The 14,311-nt window shown below is 39.6% G+C and overlaps 1 protein-coding gene and 1 long non-coding RNA gene across 22 annotated transcripts in view; one reads left to right on the plus strand and one right to left on the minus strand.

Annotated features, from left to right (window-relative positions):
- Nucleotides 1-14,311, minus strand: part of G2E3 (G2/M-phase specific E3 ubiquitin protein ligase) — a 261,284-nt gene that overhangs the window by 54,070 nt on the left and 192,903 nt on the right. For 6 of the 21 annotated variants that reach the window (XM_081548105.1, XM_081548102.1, XM_081548088.1 and 3 more), the window contains exon 1: nucleotides 9,077-9,188. The exons of 3 other annotated variants lie outside the window; for them this stretch is intronic. Coding sequence is in view for 3 of the 18 variants with exons in the window: in XM_081548106.1 (XP_081404232.1) it covers nucleotides 9,077-9,147 (71 nt within the window). In the remaining 15 variants the exon portion in view is untranslated. Of the gene's footprint in view, nucleotides 1-8,082; nucleotides 8,279-8,350; nucleotides 8,648-8,767; nucleotides 9,189-14,311 lie in introns of those variants that run through there. 12 more of the 21 variants (XM_081548103.1, XM_081548090.1, XM_081548082.1 and 9 more) reach the window with 5 other exon arrangements.
- LOC145528884 (uncharacterized) lies at nucleotides 9,258-10,911 on the plus strand. Its single transcript, XR_014070762.1, has 3 exons — nucleotides 9,258-9,535; nucleotides 9,681-9,931; nucleotides 10,236-10,911. It is a non-coding gene; the product is annotated as an uncharacterized LOC145528884 (long non-coding RNA).

A 14,311-nucleotide genomic window follows, 5' to 3' on the forward strand; every position in this document is an offset into this window, starting at 1 on the left:
AAACACTGAAGGCAAAAGGAGAAGACGGTGGCAGAGGATGCATGGTTAGATAGCATCACTGACTCAATGGACATGAATCTGAGCAAATTTCGGGAGACAGTGAAGGACAGAGGAGCCTGCACTCTATGGAGTCGAAAAGAGTTGGATATGACCTAGCAACTGAACAACAACAAAAACTATACAAAAGCACAACCATTTGTAGAGGATGCACACATGTGACAACGTACGCCACACACATCAACTATGTGATCAGACATGCAAACACACATTTACGTCTTTGAAAATTCACAAGTTGAAACTTTATACATAAGGGACTTACTGCAGATGGAACAAGGCTGAGGAAAGACCTCTAAAAGCTTAAAAATATCTGAACAGAAACTCTGAAAACTAAAAAGCAAAGAGGACAAAAACCAAGACAAAACAAAAAGAGAATATTCAAGGACTGTGAGGTAACCACAGAAAGCGTAACAAAACCATTCTTGGACTACCAGAAGAAGAGAGAAAGTAACAGAAGTAACATTTGAAACAGTAACAAAGTAATCTCAGACACCAGACAATAGATCCAGGAAGTTCCAAAAAACCAAGCAGGATAACTGCCAAAAAACTACACCTATACATATCATTTCAAACTATAGAAAATTAAAGATAAAGAATAAAAATCCTGAAAAAAGTCACAGGGGAAAATAATCTTACCTAATAGAGAAACAAGAGTAGGAATTACATCCAATTTCTTCTCAGAAACTATGCAAGTAAAAAGAGAGAGGAGTAATATTTAAAGGAGAAATATTTAAAGCATTTGGGGGGCAGGAAGGGAGGGAAAAAAAGCCTAGAATTCTGCATCCTGTGAAATTATCTTTAGAAATGAAAGAGAAATAAAGACTTTCTTAAACAAACATTGGTGGGATATGTTGCCAGCAGATCTGCCTTTCAAGGTATGTTATGAGTAGCTCTTTAGAGCGAAGGAAAATGATATAGGTGAAATCTATATGAAGATTGATCTGTATGAATCTAATGAAATCTATATAAAGAAAAAGAAGTATCCAGGAATAAGTAAAAATAAAATGAAAACTTCTATATGCTCAATTAAAACCACAGAGTGGAGCTAAATATAGGAACAAAGAACAAGGGCAACAAATAGAAAACAGTAACAAATATGGTAGATATTAATTCATCCATATTAATAATCATTTTGAATGCCAATGGTCTAAATGCACCAACTAGAAGACAGATTTGTCATAGTGGATCAAAAAATAAGACCTAACTAAATGTTATCTCAAGATACCCACTTTAAACATAGATTAAAAGCAAATGGATGGAGGGATTTCCCTGAAGTTCTGTGGTTAAGAATCTGCTCTTCCACGGCAGGGGGCATGGGTTCAATCCCTGGCCAGGGAACTAAACTCTCAAGAACCATGTGGCATTGAAAAAAAAAAAAAAAATACATACATACATATATATATATATATCAATACTATGAACAACTCTGGGCTTCCCAAGTGGCGGTAGTGGTGAAGAACCCACCTGCCAATGCAGGAGATGCAGATTTGATCCCTGGGTGGAGAAGATTCCCTGCAGAAGGGAATGGCAACCCACTCCAATAGTCCAGTATTCTTGCCTGGAGAATTCCATGGACAGAGGAGCCTGGCAGACTACAGTCCATGGGGTCACAAAGAGTCGGACACAACTGAACGACTAACACACACATGAACAACTCTATGGCCGTAAATTTGATAATTTGATAAGCTGGATGAAAGTGAAAGCTGCTCAGTTGTGTCTGACTTTTTGTGACCCCATGGAGTCCACAGAATTCTCTAGGCCAGAATACTGAAGTGGGTAGTCTTTCCCTTCTCCAGGAGATCTTTCCAACCCAGGGATTGAACACAGGTCTCCTGCACTGCACATGGATTTTTTACCAGCTGAGCCACAAGGGAAGCCCAAGAATACTGGAGTGGGTAGCCTATCCCTTCTCCAGAGATCATCCCAACCCAGGAGTTGAACAGGGGTCTCCTGCATTGCAGGCAAATTCTTTACCAACTGAGCTATCAGGGAAGCCCCATAAAACAGACCAATTCTTTGAAAAACACAACTTTTGCTGAAACTCACACAATAATAAACAAACAATCTTAATATAACTGTATTAAACTGAATCAATAATTAGTAACCTTTCAAAACAGAAAGCACCAGGCCCAGACAGGTTCACTGTAAAATTCTATCAAACATTTAAGGAGAAATTATACCAATTTTCTACAATATCTTTAGAGGACAGAAGGAGAGGGACTACTTCCAATTTATTCCATTAGGCCAGCATTTACCTAATACCAAAAAAAAAAAAAAGCCATGACATCACAAAGAAAAAAAAAAAAAAAAAACTCATAAATACAGATGCCACAATAAAATATTAGTAAATCAAATCAAACAATGTATAAAAAGAATGATATACCACAGCCAAGCAGGATTTACCTCAGTTATGCAGTCATGCATCTTGGTATTTACCCAAAGGAGATAAAAATTTATGTCCACAACAAAACTTTCACAGAGATGTTTACAGCTTGGAAGCAGCTAAGATGTCCTTCAGTAAATGAACAGATAAACAAACTATGGTACACCTAGACAGCAGAATATTAATAATGCTAATTGCTGGGAGAAATATCAACAACCTCAAATATGGAGATGATACCACTCTAATGGCAGAAAGTGAAGAGGAACTAAAGAGCCTCTTGATGAAGGTGAAAAAGGAGAGTAAAAAGGTGGCTTAAAAGTCAACATTCAAAAACTAAGAACATGACATCCGGTCCCATCACTTCATGGCAAAGAGAAAGGGAAAAAGTGGAAGCAGTGTCAGATTTTTTCCTGGGCTCCAAAATCACTGCAGATGGTGACTGCAGTCATGAAATTAAAAGACCCATGGATCCTTGGAAGGAAAGCTATGACAAACCTAGACAGTGTATTAAAAAGCAAAGATATCACTTTGCCGACAAAGGCCCATAGAATCAAAGCTATGGCTTTTTCAGTAGTCATGTACAGACCTGAGAGTTGGACCATAAAGAAGACTGAATGCTGAAGAATTGATGCTTTAGAACTGTGGTCCTAGAGAAAACTCCTGATAGTCCCTTGGACTGCAAGGAGATCAAACCAGTCAATCTTAAAGGAAATCAACCCTGAATATTCATTGGAAGGACTGATGCTGAAGCTCTAATACTTTGGCCACTTGATGCAAAGAGCTGATTCATTGGAAAAGACTCTGATGCTGGGAAAAACTGAGGGCAAGAGGAGAAGGAGGCGGCAGAAGATGAGATGATTAGATAGCATTACCAACTCAGTGGACATGAACGTGAGCAAACGCTGGGAGATAATGAAGGACAGGGAAGCCTGGAGTGCTGCAGTCCATGGGGTCTCAAAGAGTTGGACATGACTTAGCAACTGAACAACAACAACAAAGGTGGAATAGTTGATTAAGAATCCACCTGCCAATGTAGGAGATACAAGAGACATGGGTTCGATCCACAGGTTGGGAAGATCCCTAGAATATGAAATGGCAACCCACTCCAGTATTCTTGCCTGAAAAATTCTATGGACAGAGGAGCTTGGCAGGCTACAGTCCATGGGGTTGTAAAGAGCCAGACGTGACTGAGTAAGCATGCACAGAATGTATAACATCAAGTTGTGGGTGTTGTGTAGTCCCTAAGTTGTATTGGCCTCTTTGCAACCCCATGGATTGTAGCCTTACAAGGCTCCTCTCTCCATGGGATTTCCCAGGCAAGAATACTGGAGTCGGTTGCCATTTCCTCCTCCAGGGGATCTTCGCAACCCAGGGATGGAGCCCACACCTTTTGCACTGGCAGGTGGATTCTTTAACATTGAGCCACCATGAAGGAAAAAGTTTATAACTGGGTTCTTGCCCTAGCGAGAACTGTGGAATTATGTGTGATTTAGAGCAGGACTCAATTTCTTTATGGGAAATATATTACCTTGCAGGGTCATAAGATCCTAAAGAAACTGTTAAGCTATATAAACTGCAAAGCACTATATAATCCTGAAGTATCCTTATGATGACTAAGATTATGGGACAGACTTGAAAAACATCTGACTGTGCCCACCATAATGATCAATAAATATTTATTAAATGAATGAAAGTATTTTACTTCAGAATCATTGCAAAGGAAGTTATAGGAAAAATGGATCAATAAAACTGACCATGAGATATTCTTCAATGAAAAACTCCACACCCATTTTAAACCAATTCCACAGTGAATAAGCCCCAAATATTTCAAAACTACAAAGCCTACTACTACTACAAAGACCATTCATTTGTAAGAGAAATTTCAACAGTAACATTCCACCAAAATAGATAAATTAGAAAATCTGAGACCAAAAATACTTGTAAGAATGTTTGATGTTAGGCTACTGGAAGCACTATAGAAAAAGAGAGGCATAAAAAACACAAAACCCAAGCAAGACTTAGTATTTAGTTTGGGTTTAAATTAACCCTCTACATTAAGCTTACATACTAAGAGAAAAATCCACCAGTGCTTCCCTCAGTAATTTTAATATTCTTTTGTGACTCAGCTGGTAAAGAATCCGCCTGCAATGCAGGAGACCTGGGTTCGATCCCTGGGCTGGGAAGATCCCCTGGAGAAGGGAAAGGCTACCCACTCCAGTATTCTGGTTAGAGAATTCCATGGATTGTACAGTCCATGGGGTCGCACAGACATGACTGAGTGACTTTCACTTTCACTTGACAAACAAAACACCAATTAACATGGACAATGGCATTATTGTAAAAAGTTGTAATTGAAGGTAGTTGAAGTTTCCCTTTGTATACAAACACATCATCACATGCAGTGAACTACAAACTTTATCTTGTGTCAATGTAAGCTCATCAATTATAACAAATGTACCACTCTAAAGGGGAATGTTGGATAATGGGAGAGACTATGCGTATGTGGGGATGGGGGTACATGGGAAATCTCCATTATTTTCCCCTCAATTTTGCTGTGAACTAAAACTGCTCTTTGGCTTTTCCAGGTGGCTGAGTGGTAAAGAATCCGCCTGCCAATGTAAGAGACACGGGTTAGATCCTTGGGTCAGGAAGATCCCCTGCAGGAGGAAGAGACACTCTAATATTCTTGCCTGGGAAATCCCATGGACAGGGGAGCCTGGCAGGCTACTGTTCATGGGGTTGCAAAAGAGTCAGATATGATTTAGTGACTAAACAACAACAAAATTGCTCTTACAAAAATATAGTCTTTAAAACAGAAAAGCAATTAAGTTATAAGTTTATATTGACTTACTTCACAGCTAGTCCTCTGGGAATAGGTTTTCCTTCCCTCCCTCTCTATATACTGGCTCTCTATGTCCATTGTTCATGCTTCTTCATCATTTCACTGTCATCTCAGAATGTAACGACCTTTCCACCTTGGTTCTCAACAGTCTCTGGACATCCCAATTCCAAAATTCAAGAAATGATGTGAACGGTCTAGCTGCATCAGACATTCAGCTCTGATTCAAATAACTACTTTGGCTGGAGAAGGTATGTGGGATGAGAGTATATTAGGATCATATGCTCCTAAGTCCAAACCTTTACTCTCTGGTCATCAGAATGATGTGCCTATAACACTGACAGGTTTCTAAAGAAAAGGCTGTGGACAATGAGTCAGGTAACAATCTTACCTGTTTAAACCGAAAAGGAAAGGCAAAATTTTCTGTTTTTAATTTCCCAACATTCTCTTAATTTAGAACTGAATTAATGTAGAAGTGATCATTTGTGTACAAACGAGGCTAATTCTCTGTTATAAAGTTAATTTTTAAATTACACTTAAAATATATCTTATAATAAAAAAATCCTGCACAGAAGGAAATTAAATGCAAAAAAAAAAAAACCACACAAAAAAATCTTTTTTTTTTAAAGTTACTAAATCTTTTGGTGCCTCAGCTTTTTCACCTTAATATAGGGATAATAATAAAATGGCTATAAAGGTTAAATGAGAAATATGTATAAAGCATGCAGAGTTCTGTGAATATTAGCAAATACTGCTCTTAAAGAAATTTTTAAAAATCTTAAATTTTTCCCACATAAAATGTCCTCTGATTCTACAACTTCAATACTTATTTTTCCATAGTTGTGTAATTTACAAACTATACGATATCACTAAAATCTCTACCACAGCTACACAGAATTATATTCTGCCATCTTTCAATTTTTAACTTTTTTAGCTTAATAAGATACAATGTGTTAAAAATTTTAAAATAACAACCACTCCCTGAACATACACAGTTTCAGACTGTGTATAAAGATATTGTTCTGAATCTAGAACTGCAGATATAAAGACAAAAGAGGACAAGAGCTATTTTGTTTACAACTAAACCAGGCACTGAGGGCTTCGGCGCACTGGTAAAGAATCTGCCTGCCAGTGCAGGAGATCCAAGAGTCTTGAGTTCGATCCCTGGGTTGGGAAGATGCCTGGAGTAAGAAATGGTAACCTACTCCAGTATTCTTGCCTGGAAAATCCCAAGGACAGACGAGCCTGATGGGTTCCATGGGGTCGCAAAGAGTCAGACACAATTGAGCACGCTAGCACACACACAAACTGCACTGAGGAAGAAGCACTTCCCTAGGCAAGTCTAGGAAGGTACCTGAAACCTACTGGGTCAAATTTTAAGGAGAAATAAAAAAGGTCAATGACTAACTGCACAAATATGGTAGAAGAGATCTGGAGTATTGTGGTAATATCACAGAACATCACAGGATGGAAAAGAATGGCAGAAAATTATGAGGATAATTCTTAAAAAGAGGTTGGAACCAGATTGAGAAGGTTTTTGGGGGAAAAAAAAAGCTAAGAAATCTGAAATATATATGGTAGATGATGGGAAGCCATCACAAATTTTTTAAAGAGCAACATTTGGAAGGAGAGATTGCAGACAGAGGCAGGAAGCATTACAATAAATCAATCAATAAGAAGTACAAAATTTCTAACAAAATCTAGTTTTTGTCCTACTTTGAACATTTTACTAGTTGTGTGAGAACAAGTTGCTAAAACCCTCATAGGCTCAGTTTTCTTATCTGAAAATAATAGTAAATATTACAATGTTATTTTGAAGATTAACGACATAATGTACATATAATGCTTATAGTAACTCAATATCATAGGACATACATGTATAATTAATTCACTATGTACCACACACTATTCTAAGATTTTAATGGGTACTGATTCATTTGATTCTCACAATAGTCCTACCAGATAGATATTGCTATTATGTCCACTATAACTGAGGGAATTTAAGCACTGAAAGGTTAAGGAACTAACTGCCTTAGGGTCAGACAGCTACCAAGTCAGGAGGACAGAAATCAAATGCAAGCAATCTGGCTCCACTTTCATGACTTTAACCAACATATTATAATGCTTCTCTAAGAGAGACCAAGACAGTGTTTTTAAAATATTCATCAAAATTTCTAACCTTCAAATTAAATTTACAGAACACTATCCTCCAGATTTATGGGATTATAATCTCTGAGATTTGAAATACAGAAATCAGCACTTAACAAATCCTTCAAGGTAATGTGTACACAATAAAAACTGAAATTCACTGATTCAGGTAGACACAGCAAAAAACCAAAGAAAAGAGTCCAGGTAAGGAAAAGGAACAGAAAATGTAGAGACTAATTCTACAGGGGAAATTACCATTTGCTGGTATCTTATAAGTAGAATCTTAAGATTCTTATTAAGCAAACCTTAACAAAGTATAGCTATTATCTTGCTACAGTCTTACATAAAATGTTTAAATTTTAATGACCATAACTACTGCATATTTACACTTGTTTTTCATGTCTAACAATGAAACAAAAGTTCATTAGCAGGGACGGGAGAGTAGGAGTAGCCAGCACTGGACAAAGGGATATTTATTCTGAATATTATTAAGTCGTACTTTTTAAAAGAAACTTATACATTTATATGGTATGATACCATGATGTTGAAATCTGAGAAGAAGCATAAAATATCTGATCCTATAAAGCAACACAAAATTAGTCTGACAGTTTTCAACAAGCCAAGATATAACATTTCTATACATTTAAATGCTTACTTATAGTTTACACGTAGGGTACACATTTAAACTATTCCAGAAGGCATGACCTTGTTGGGAGGTTAGACAGAATTTGATCTTTGAGGTAGCCGGTCATTAAAAATAAATAAAACAAAAACCCAAAACAAAACCTGATCTCAGAAAATTTAGTACTTTCGAAATGACTCCACAACAACCCAATCGGCCAATGAATGTCGGGGATGAAAGGCAGGTTTGTGGAACTAAACATTATCCCTATTGTTAGCAAACTAACCCCCTTGTGACTCACCGCTGTTACTATATAGCCAATTTAAATACGCACGAGTCTCGGATTTTTGCGGTACACGAAAAATGTCAACCATGAAAGAAAAATACCCGGGTTTTGAATAGAAAGGATACTCAGATTTCAGTTTAAATCCCCAGCGGTACACGAAAAATGTCAACCATGAAAGAAAAATACCCGGGTTTTGAATAGAAAGGATACTCAGATTTCAATTTAAATCCCCACCAGGTATTTTAAAGACTGCCAATTTCCTGCGGTCCACTGTAAGAAAGACTACTCCTTTTAGAAGGAACTCGGAGCCACGTAGAACATTTCTTCATTCTAAACCTGCTCCCAACCTTCCACCTTTAATAAGGAAGATTCTTTTGCGTACGGTAATACTTTAGCAATAACAACTGCTGAAGCTTCAGTATTCGAGCCTACCTGGCGGAAATACTGAACTGCAACTACCAGAAAGTCGACAGTTGAAACAGTTTCGGGGGCGGTCGGGCCTCCGAATCCCCAATACTCTAGAGCTGGGGTGTGTGCGCCATCTGTTTGGAGCGCTGACCCGGGAGAGGCTCCCCCTGCGCCAACTTCCCAAAGTCCTCACGTCCGGCCCCACCACAAGACACTCCAAAGGCTCTCCGAGGCCCCCGCTGTACCGTCCGGTCTCCCGACCCCCTGACCCCTCCGACGGTCCTGCTTCTCTCCCTGGAATATTCCATTTCTTGCTGTTCCACATGCACTCACCGAGGCGCGCTGGGCAGGAGTTCCAGAGAGGCCGTGTCACTTTTCCCTTCCCGCGCGGCGTCACAGGCCATCCGCGAGCTGCTCCACCAAACGGCCCACACAATTCAAATTCGTCCACTTCCGCTCGCAACCCGGAAGGAAGGCTCAGTCCCGCCCCATGAAGGGCGGGGCCCGCGGTGACGCGGAAGGACGAGGCACGTCCTTGTTCTAATACCTAGCGTTGGCTTTCCTTCTCTGTTCTCTTCCCTTTAGTTTGTTTTGTCTCTCCCTGCTTAGGTCTGAAGAGACGTGAGTGAGTGGGGTTGGTATTTCTGCCCGGTGGCTCGTGAGTGTTCTCTGGTTTTCGAAATGGACTGAGACGTGCTGAATTTTCTTCCCTTCAAGGGGGTGAAGTGACTCAGTCGTGTCCGACTCTATGCTACCCCATGGACTGGCTCTTCCATCCACGGGATTTTCCAGGCAAGAATAGTGGAGTGGGTTGCCATTTCCTTCTCCAGGGTATCTTCCCGATTCAGGGATTGAACCCGGGTCTCCCGCATTGTAGGCAGACTCTTTATCGTCTGAGCCACCGGCGAATCTGCCTATTTTCTCCTTTCCTTTCAAGGAAAGAACTAACCGAACGAGCCCGGATGTTTACTCCTCGCCTCGCGTACGCACCAGCTGCAACCAGAAGTGAAAAAAACAAACCCTCCACGTCCTTAGTATGGAATTTCTCTAGGTCTCCTGAGACTTGCCTGAGCACCGTCAGGACTTCTAACCTCTTTCCACACTCTGTTTGAGGAAGACAAAAAGCCAATCAGAGGGAGAGAGAGAGACAGAGAATACACAGAAGATTTTTAAAATAAGACTATACAGGCAGGTTTTGTTTTGTTTTAATATTTGTCCCCTGAGTTTTTGTTAATCATTCTTTCTTTAGTATGCTTGATGAGTACTTCAGTTTCTTCCACCAAAATGTTGACAGTTGTTATCACCAGGAACCCTGCCATCAGTCCAATGAGATTAATTTCTCATCAGCAGTGGAGAGTCCCTTAAAGTCACTAACAAATTTTTCTCATAGGACTAGTCAGGCTTAATGTATAAGTTGTCTAGGGCTAGCGTTTACTGAATGGAATATCAAGTTATTTGCATATTTAAACTGTTATTCCCTCCCCCACCCCAGAGTGAATGTAGGTGAATTTGAATACAATCACTATTCAAATAATGCTACAGCATTTCATGAACAAAGAAGATCTGCAATATGTACCCACTGACTATTTCAGGGAGCCTGAGTAAATCCAGACTTAAGAACTTTTTAAAGAAAATATTCACTACAGGACTTATTTTGATCTAGCAAAACCGGTCACTGTGAAGAAGGAATTCATAGGTCCTGGACTCCATCTTAGGCCTGTTCGTGCTGATCACGTTCGGCCATCTCTCTAATGGACTCTGAACTCTGTGCTTAGTGCCTGTGGAAACAATAGAAGGATAAGACCCCCTCCGGACAGGGGAATCTTGAAGATTGTATGCAGGTTACTCATCGCCTAAGAGAAAACATACACTGATCCCCCTACCTCCGGACAGGCCGTAAATTTTTTCTGTAAATTTTTTCTGTAACCTCGGCCTTATTGATTATTGCCTTATTGATTATTGACTGTTTGGAATGTAACCTCGGGTTTATTGATTATTGACTGTTTGAACACATAACACATGAATGATGGGGTTATTGTGATTGTATTTACCTTTCCTTTGTTTATGTAAGTTACAAGGAAATTGGGGTGGTGGGGCTGGTCGGGGTCCTTGGCTAAGAGGAGACTCTGCCTTGGGCCCGCCGGTGTAATAAACTGCACTTCACTATCTGCATCGTCCTTCTGAGTGAGCTTGTTTCCCGGAACTCGTGGCTATAACAACTGGACTGGATATTCTGATGCTAATAAATTTTTTTAATTAACTGAAATATAATGATGTGAATATTCTGCTGCCACAAAACCCCAAAACTAATTTTCCATTCTTGAATTGGCAAAAATTAAAACGATTTACAACATCCAGTACTAGGAGGGTGTAGTAGTAAAGTGTACATACCGATCTACTGGGAGCATACACTGCTACAACTCTTTTGGAAAATAACTCTTTGACCAACACATCTCAACATTGGGGTTCTCCTATAGAAATATACTCAAGCTCCAATACTTTGACCACCTTATGCGAAGAGCTGACCCACTGGACATGAATGTGAGCAAATCCAGGAAACAGTGGAGGACAGGGAAGCCTGGCATGCTGCAGTCCGTGCAGTCGCAAAGAGTAGGACATGACTTAGCGACTGATAAACAACAACAATAGAAAAATACATGCTAGTGCTTATGAAGCACTTCAAATTAAAAACAATTGTCTATCAGAAGGTAGGTGATTGAATAGGTTAGGATACAGTGTACAGTGGAAGTCATATTATATGCCCTAGGTTGGTCATAATGTTTCTTCCAAGGAGCAAGCGTCTTTTAATTTCATGGCTGCAATCACCAGGTGCAGTGATTTGGAGCCCCCCAAAATAAAGTCTGTCAATGTTTCCACTGTTTCCCCATCTATTTGCCATAAAGTGATGGGACCAGATGCCATGATTTTAGTTTTCTGAATGTTGAGTTTTAAGCCAACTTTTTCACTTTCCTCTTTCACTTTCATCAAGAGGCTTTTAGTCCTTCACTTTCTGCAATAAGGGTGGTGTCATCTGCTTATCTGAGGTTGTTGATGTTTCTCCCAGCAATCTTGATTCCAGCTTGTGCTTCTTCCAGCCCAGCGTTTCTCATGATGTACTCTGCATATAAGTTAAATAAGTAGGGTGATAATATACAGCCTTGACGTATTTCTTTCCCTATTTGGAGCCAGTCTGTTGTTCCATGTCCAGTTCTAACTTGCTTCCTGACCTGCATACAGATTTCTCAGGAGGCAGGTCAGACGGTCTGGTATTCCCATCTCTTTAAAGAATTGTCCACAGTTTGTTGTGATCCACACAGTGAAAGGCTTTGGCATAGTCAATAAAGCAGAAGTAGATGTTTTTCTGCAACTCTGTTGCTTTTTAGATGATCCAATAGATGTTGACAATTTGATCTCTGGTTCCTCTGCCTTTTCTAAATCCAGCTTGAACATCTGGAAGTTCACGGTTCACGTACTGTTGAAGCCTGGCTTGGAGAATTTCCAGCATTACTTTGCTGCTGTGTGAGATGAATTCAATTGTGCGGTAGTTTGAGCATTCTTTGGCATTGTCTTTCTTTGGGATTGGAATGAAAACTGACCTTTTCCAGTCCTGTAGCCACTGCTGAGTCTTCCAAATTTGTTGGCATATTGAGTGCAGCACTTTCACAGCATCGTCTTTTAGGATTTGAACTAGCTCAGCTGGAATTCCATCACCTCTACTAGCTTTGTTCGTAGTGATGCTTCCTAAGGCTCTCTTGACCACATTCCAGGATGTCTGGCTCTAGATGAGTGATCACACCATTGTGATTATCTGGGTTGTGAAGATCTTTTTTGTGTAGTTCTTCTGTGTATTCTTGCCACCTCTTCTTAATATCTTCTGCTTCTGTTAGGTCCATACCATTTATGTCCTTTATTGTTGCCTTGGTGTCTCTAATTTGCTTGAAGAGATCTCTAGTCTTTCCCATTCTGTTGTTTTCCTCTCTTTCTTTGCACTGATCACTGAGGAAAGCTTTCTTATCTCTCCTTGCTATTCTTTGGAAATCTTCATGCAAATGGACTATATAGTTTATGCAGTTGTCCAGGACAGAATACTGGAGTGGGTAGCCTTTCCCTTCTCCAGGGGATCTTCCCAACCCAGGGATAGAACTCAGGTGTTCCACATTGCAGGCAGATTCTTTACCAGCTGAGCCACAAATACGTCCCTACTATTAGGTAGACTTCTACTACTATTAAGCAACAAATCTCTGTTGTTTTTGCCCCCTAAACTGCTGCCTCCAAAGTTAGGGCTGTCGAACTCCCAAAGACACAAACAAAAAGAATGGTATTATTTAGTTAGAAAAGCAGCAATATTTGGTTATATAATAATGCTGATAGACTTGGCCCTGCATCATTTCACTAATTCTTATATTACCACTTCCCTGTATCAATACACATTGTTGGACTAAAGTATCCTTTATAGCAGCTCATTCCTCCCCTGGGCTGATCATAGTGAAGTTCTACTAACCCTTTTTTTCTTTTACATGGGGCAGGTTTTTTGATCCTTATCTCCTACCCACACTTGAAACAAATATTTGAATCATATTTTTGGCAGATCCTGGTCTCCCCTTCTTATACCAAGATAGATCCCTGCCTATCTGTTCATCTTAAAGGTAAATTTCTAGTTTTTTTCCCTTAAAGAACTCCTTATCAATTCCTATCAATAGTATTGTAGGTCACCTCATCTGCTCCTCTAACTAGTGATCATCTCTGATATCTTGGTACAAAACTTACTATATTACGTTTCCTGCTACTCAGAACCCTAGCAGAGTCACACAATGAGAAATACACTTTTAAAAGGGACTATTCAAAAAGTCTAAATAGAGGCCAATTCATATTCTCATAATAAGATACTTGACCTAGAAATGGAGTGTGGGTGTGTATTAGGAGTAGGAAGGGGGCCAGGGCTGTTGATAGATGTCCGGGAAGTGAGAAAATGTGTAAAAACACTTTTATGTTTCCCAATTTTGCTTTCACACTTCTTTCTTCAACATCATTTATTATATCATTATAGACTTGACTCTAATGTCAGCACACTGCCTTACAGAAAAGTACTTCTGGAGATTATGCAACAGGAGAAACAAATAGCTTCCCTACTTCCACCCAACTTGTATCCCTTACATGCCACTTTTTCTGTCTTCCACTGATTAGCCTATTATGGGCAATGATGTTAAAACAATTAAAAGACAGGGGAAAAAATAATAGCTATGCAAAATGTCTGTTTCTCCTTTCAGGAACTCTAGTATAGAGTCCGTTTAGTCTCTCTTCAGCAATTCTTTAGTAGACCACCACTGCCCAATACAAATGTTAGCCACATATATAGTTTTCAATTTTTTAGTAGTCATATTTTAAAAAAATCAAAAGAGGACTTCCCTATGGCCCAGTGGTTAAGAATCCACCTGCCAATGCAGGGGACATGGTTTTGATCCCTGGTCTGGGAAGATTCCACAAGCTGCAGGGCAACTAAGTCCATTCGCCACAACTACTGAGCCTGAGCTCAAGAGCCTATGCTATGCAACAAGAAAAGCCACTGCA

This window comes from Giraffa tippelskirchi, chromosome 12, assembly GCF_054371585.1.
Source record: "Giraffa tippelskirchi isolate mGirTip1 chromosome 12, T2T-mGirTip1v1.2.pri, whole genome shotgun sequence".
Taxonomy (NCBI): Eukaryota; Metazoa; Chordata; class Mammalia; order Artiodactyla; family Giraffidae; genus Giraffa; species Giraffa tippelskirchi.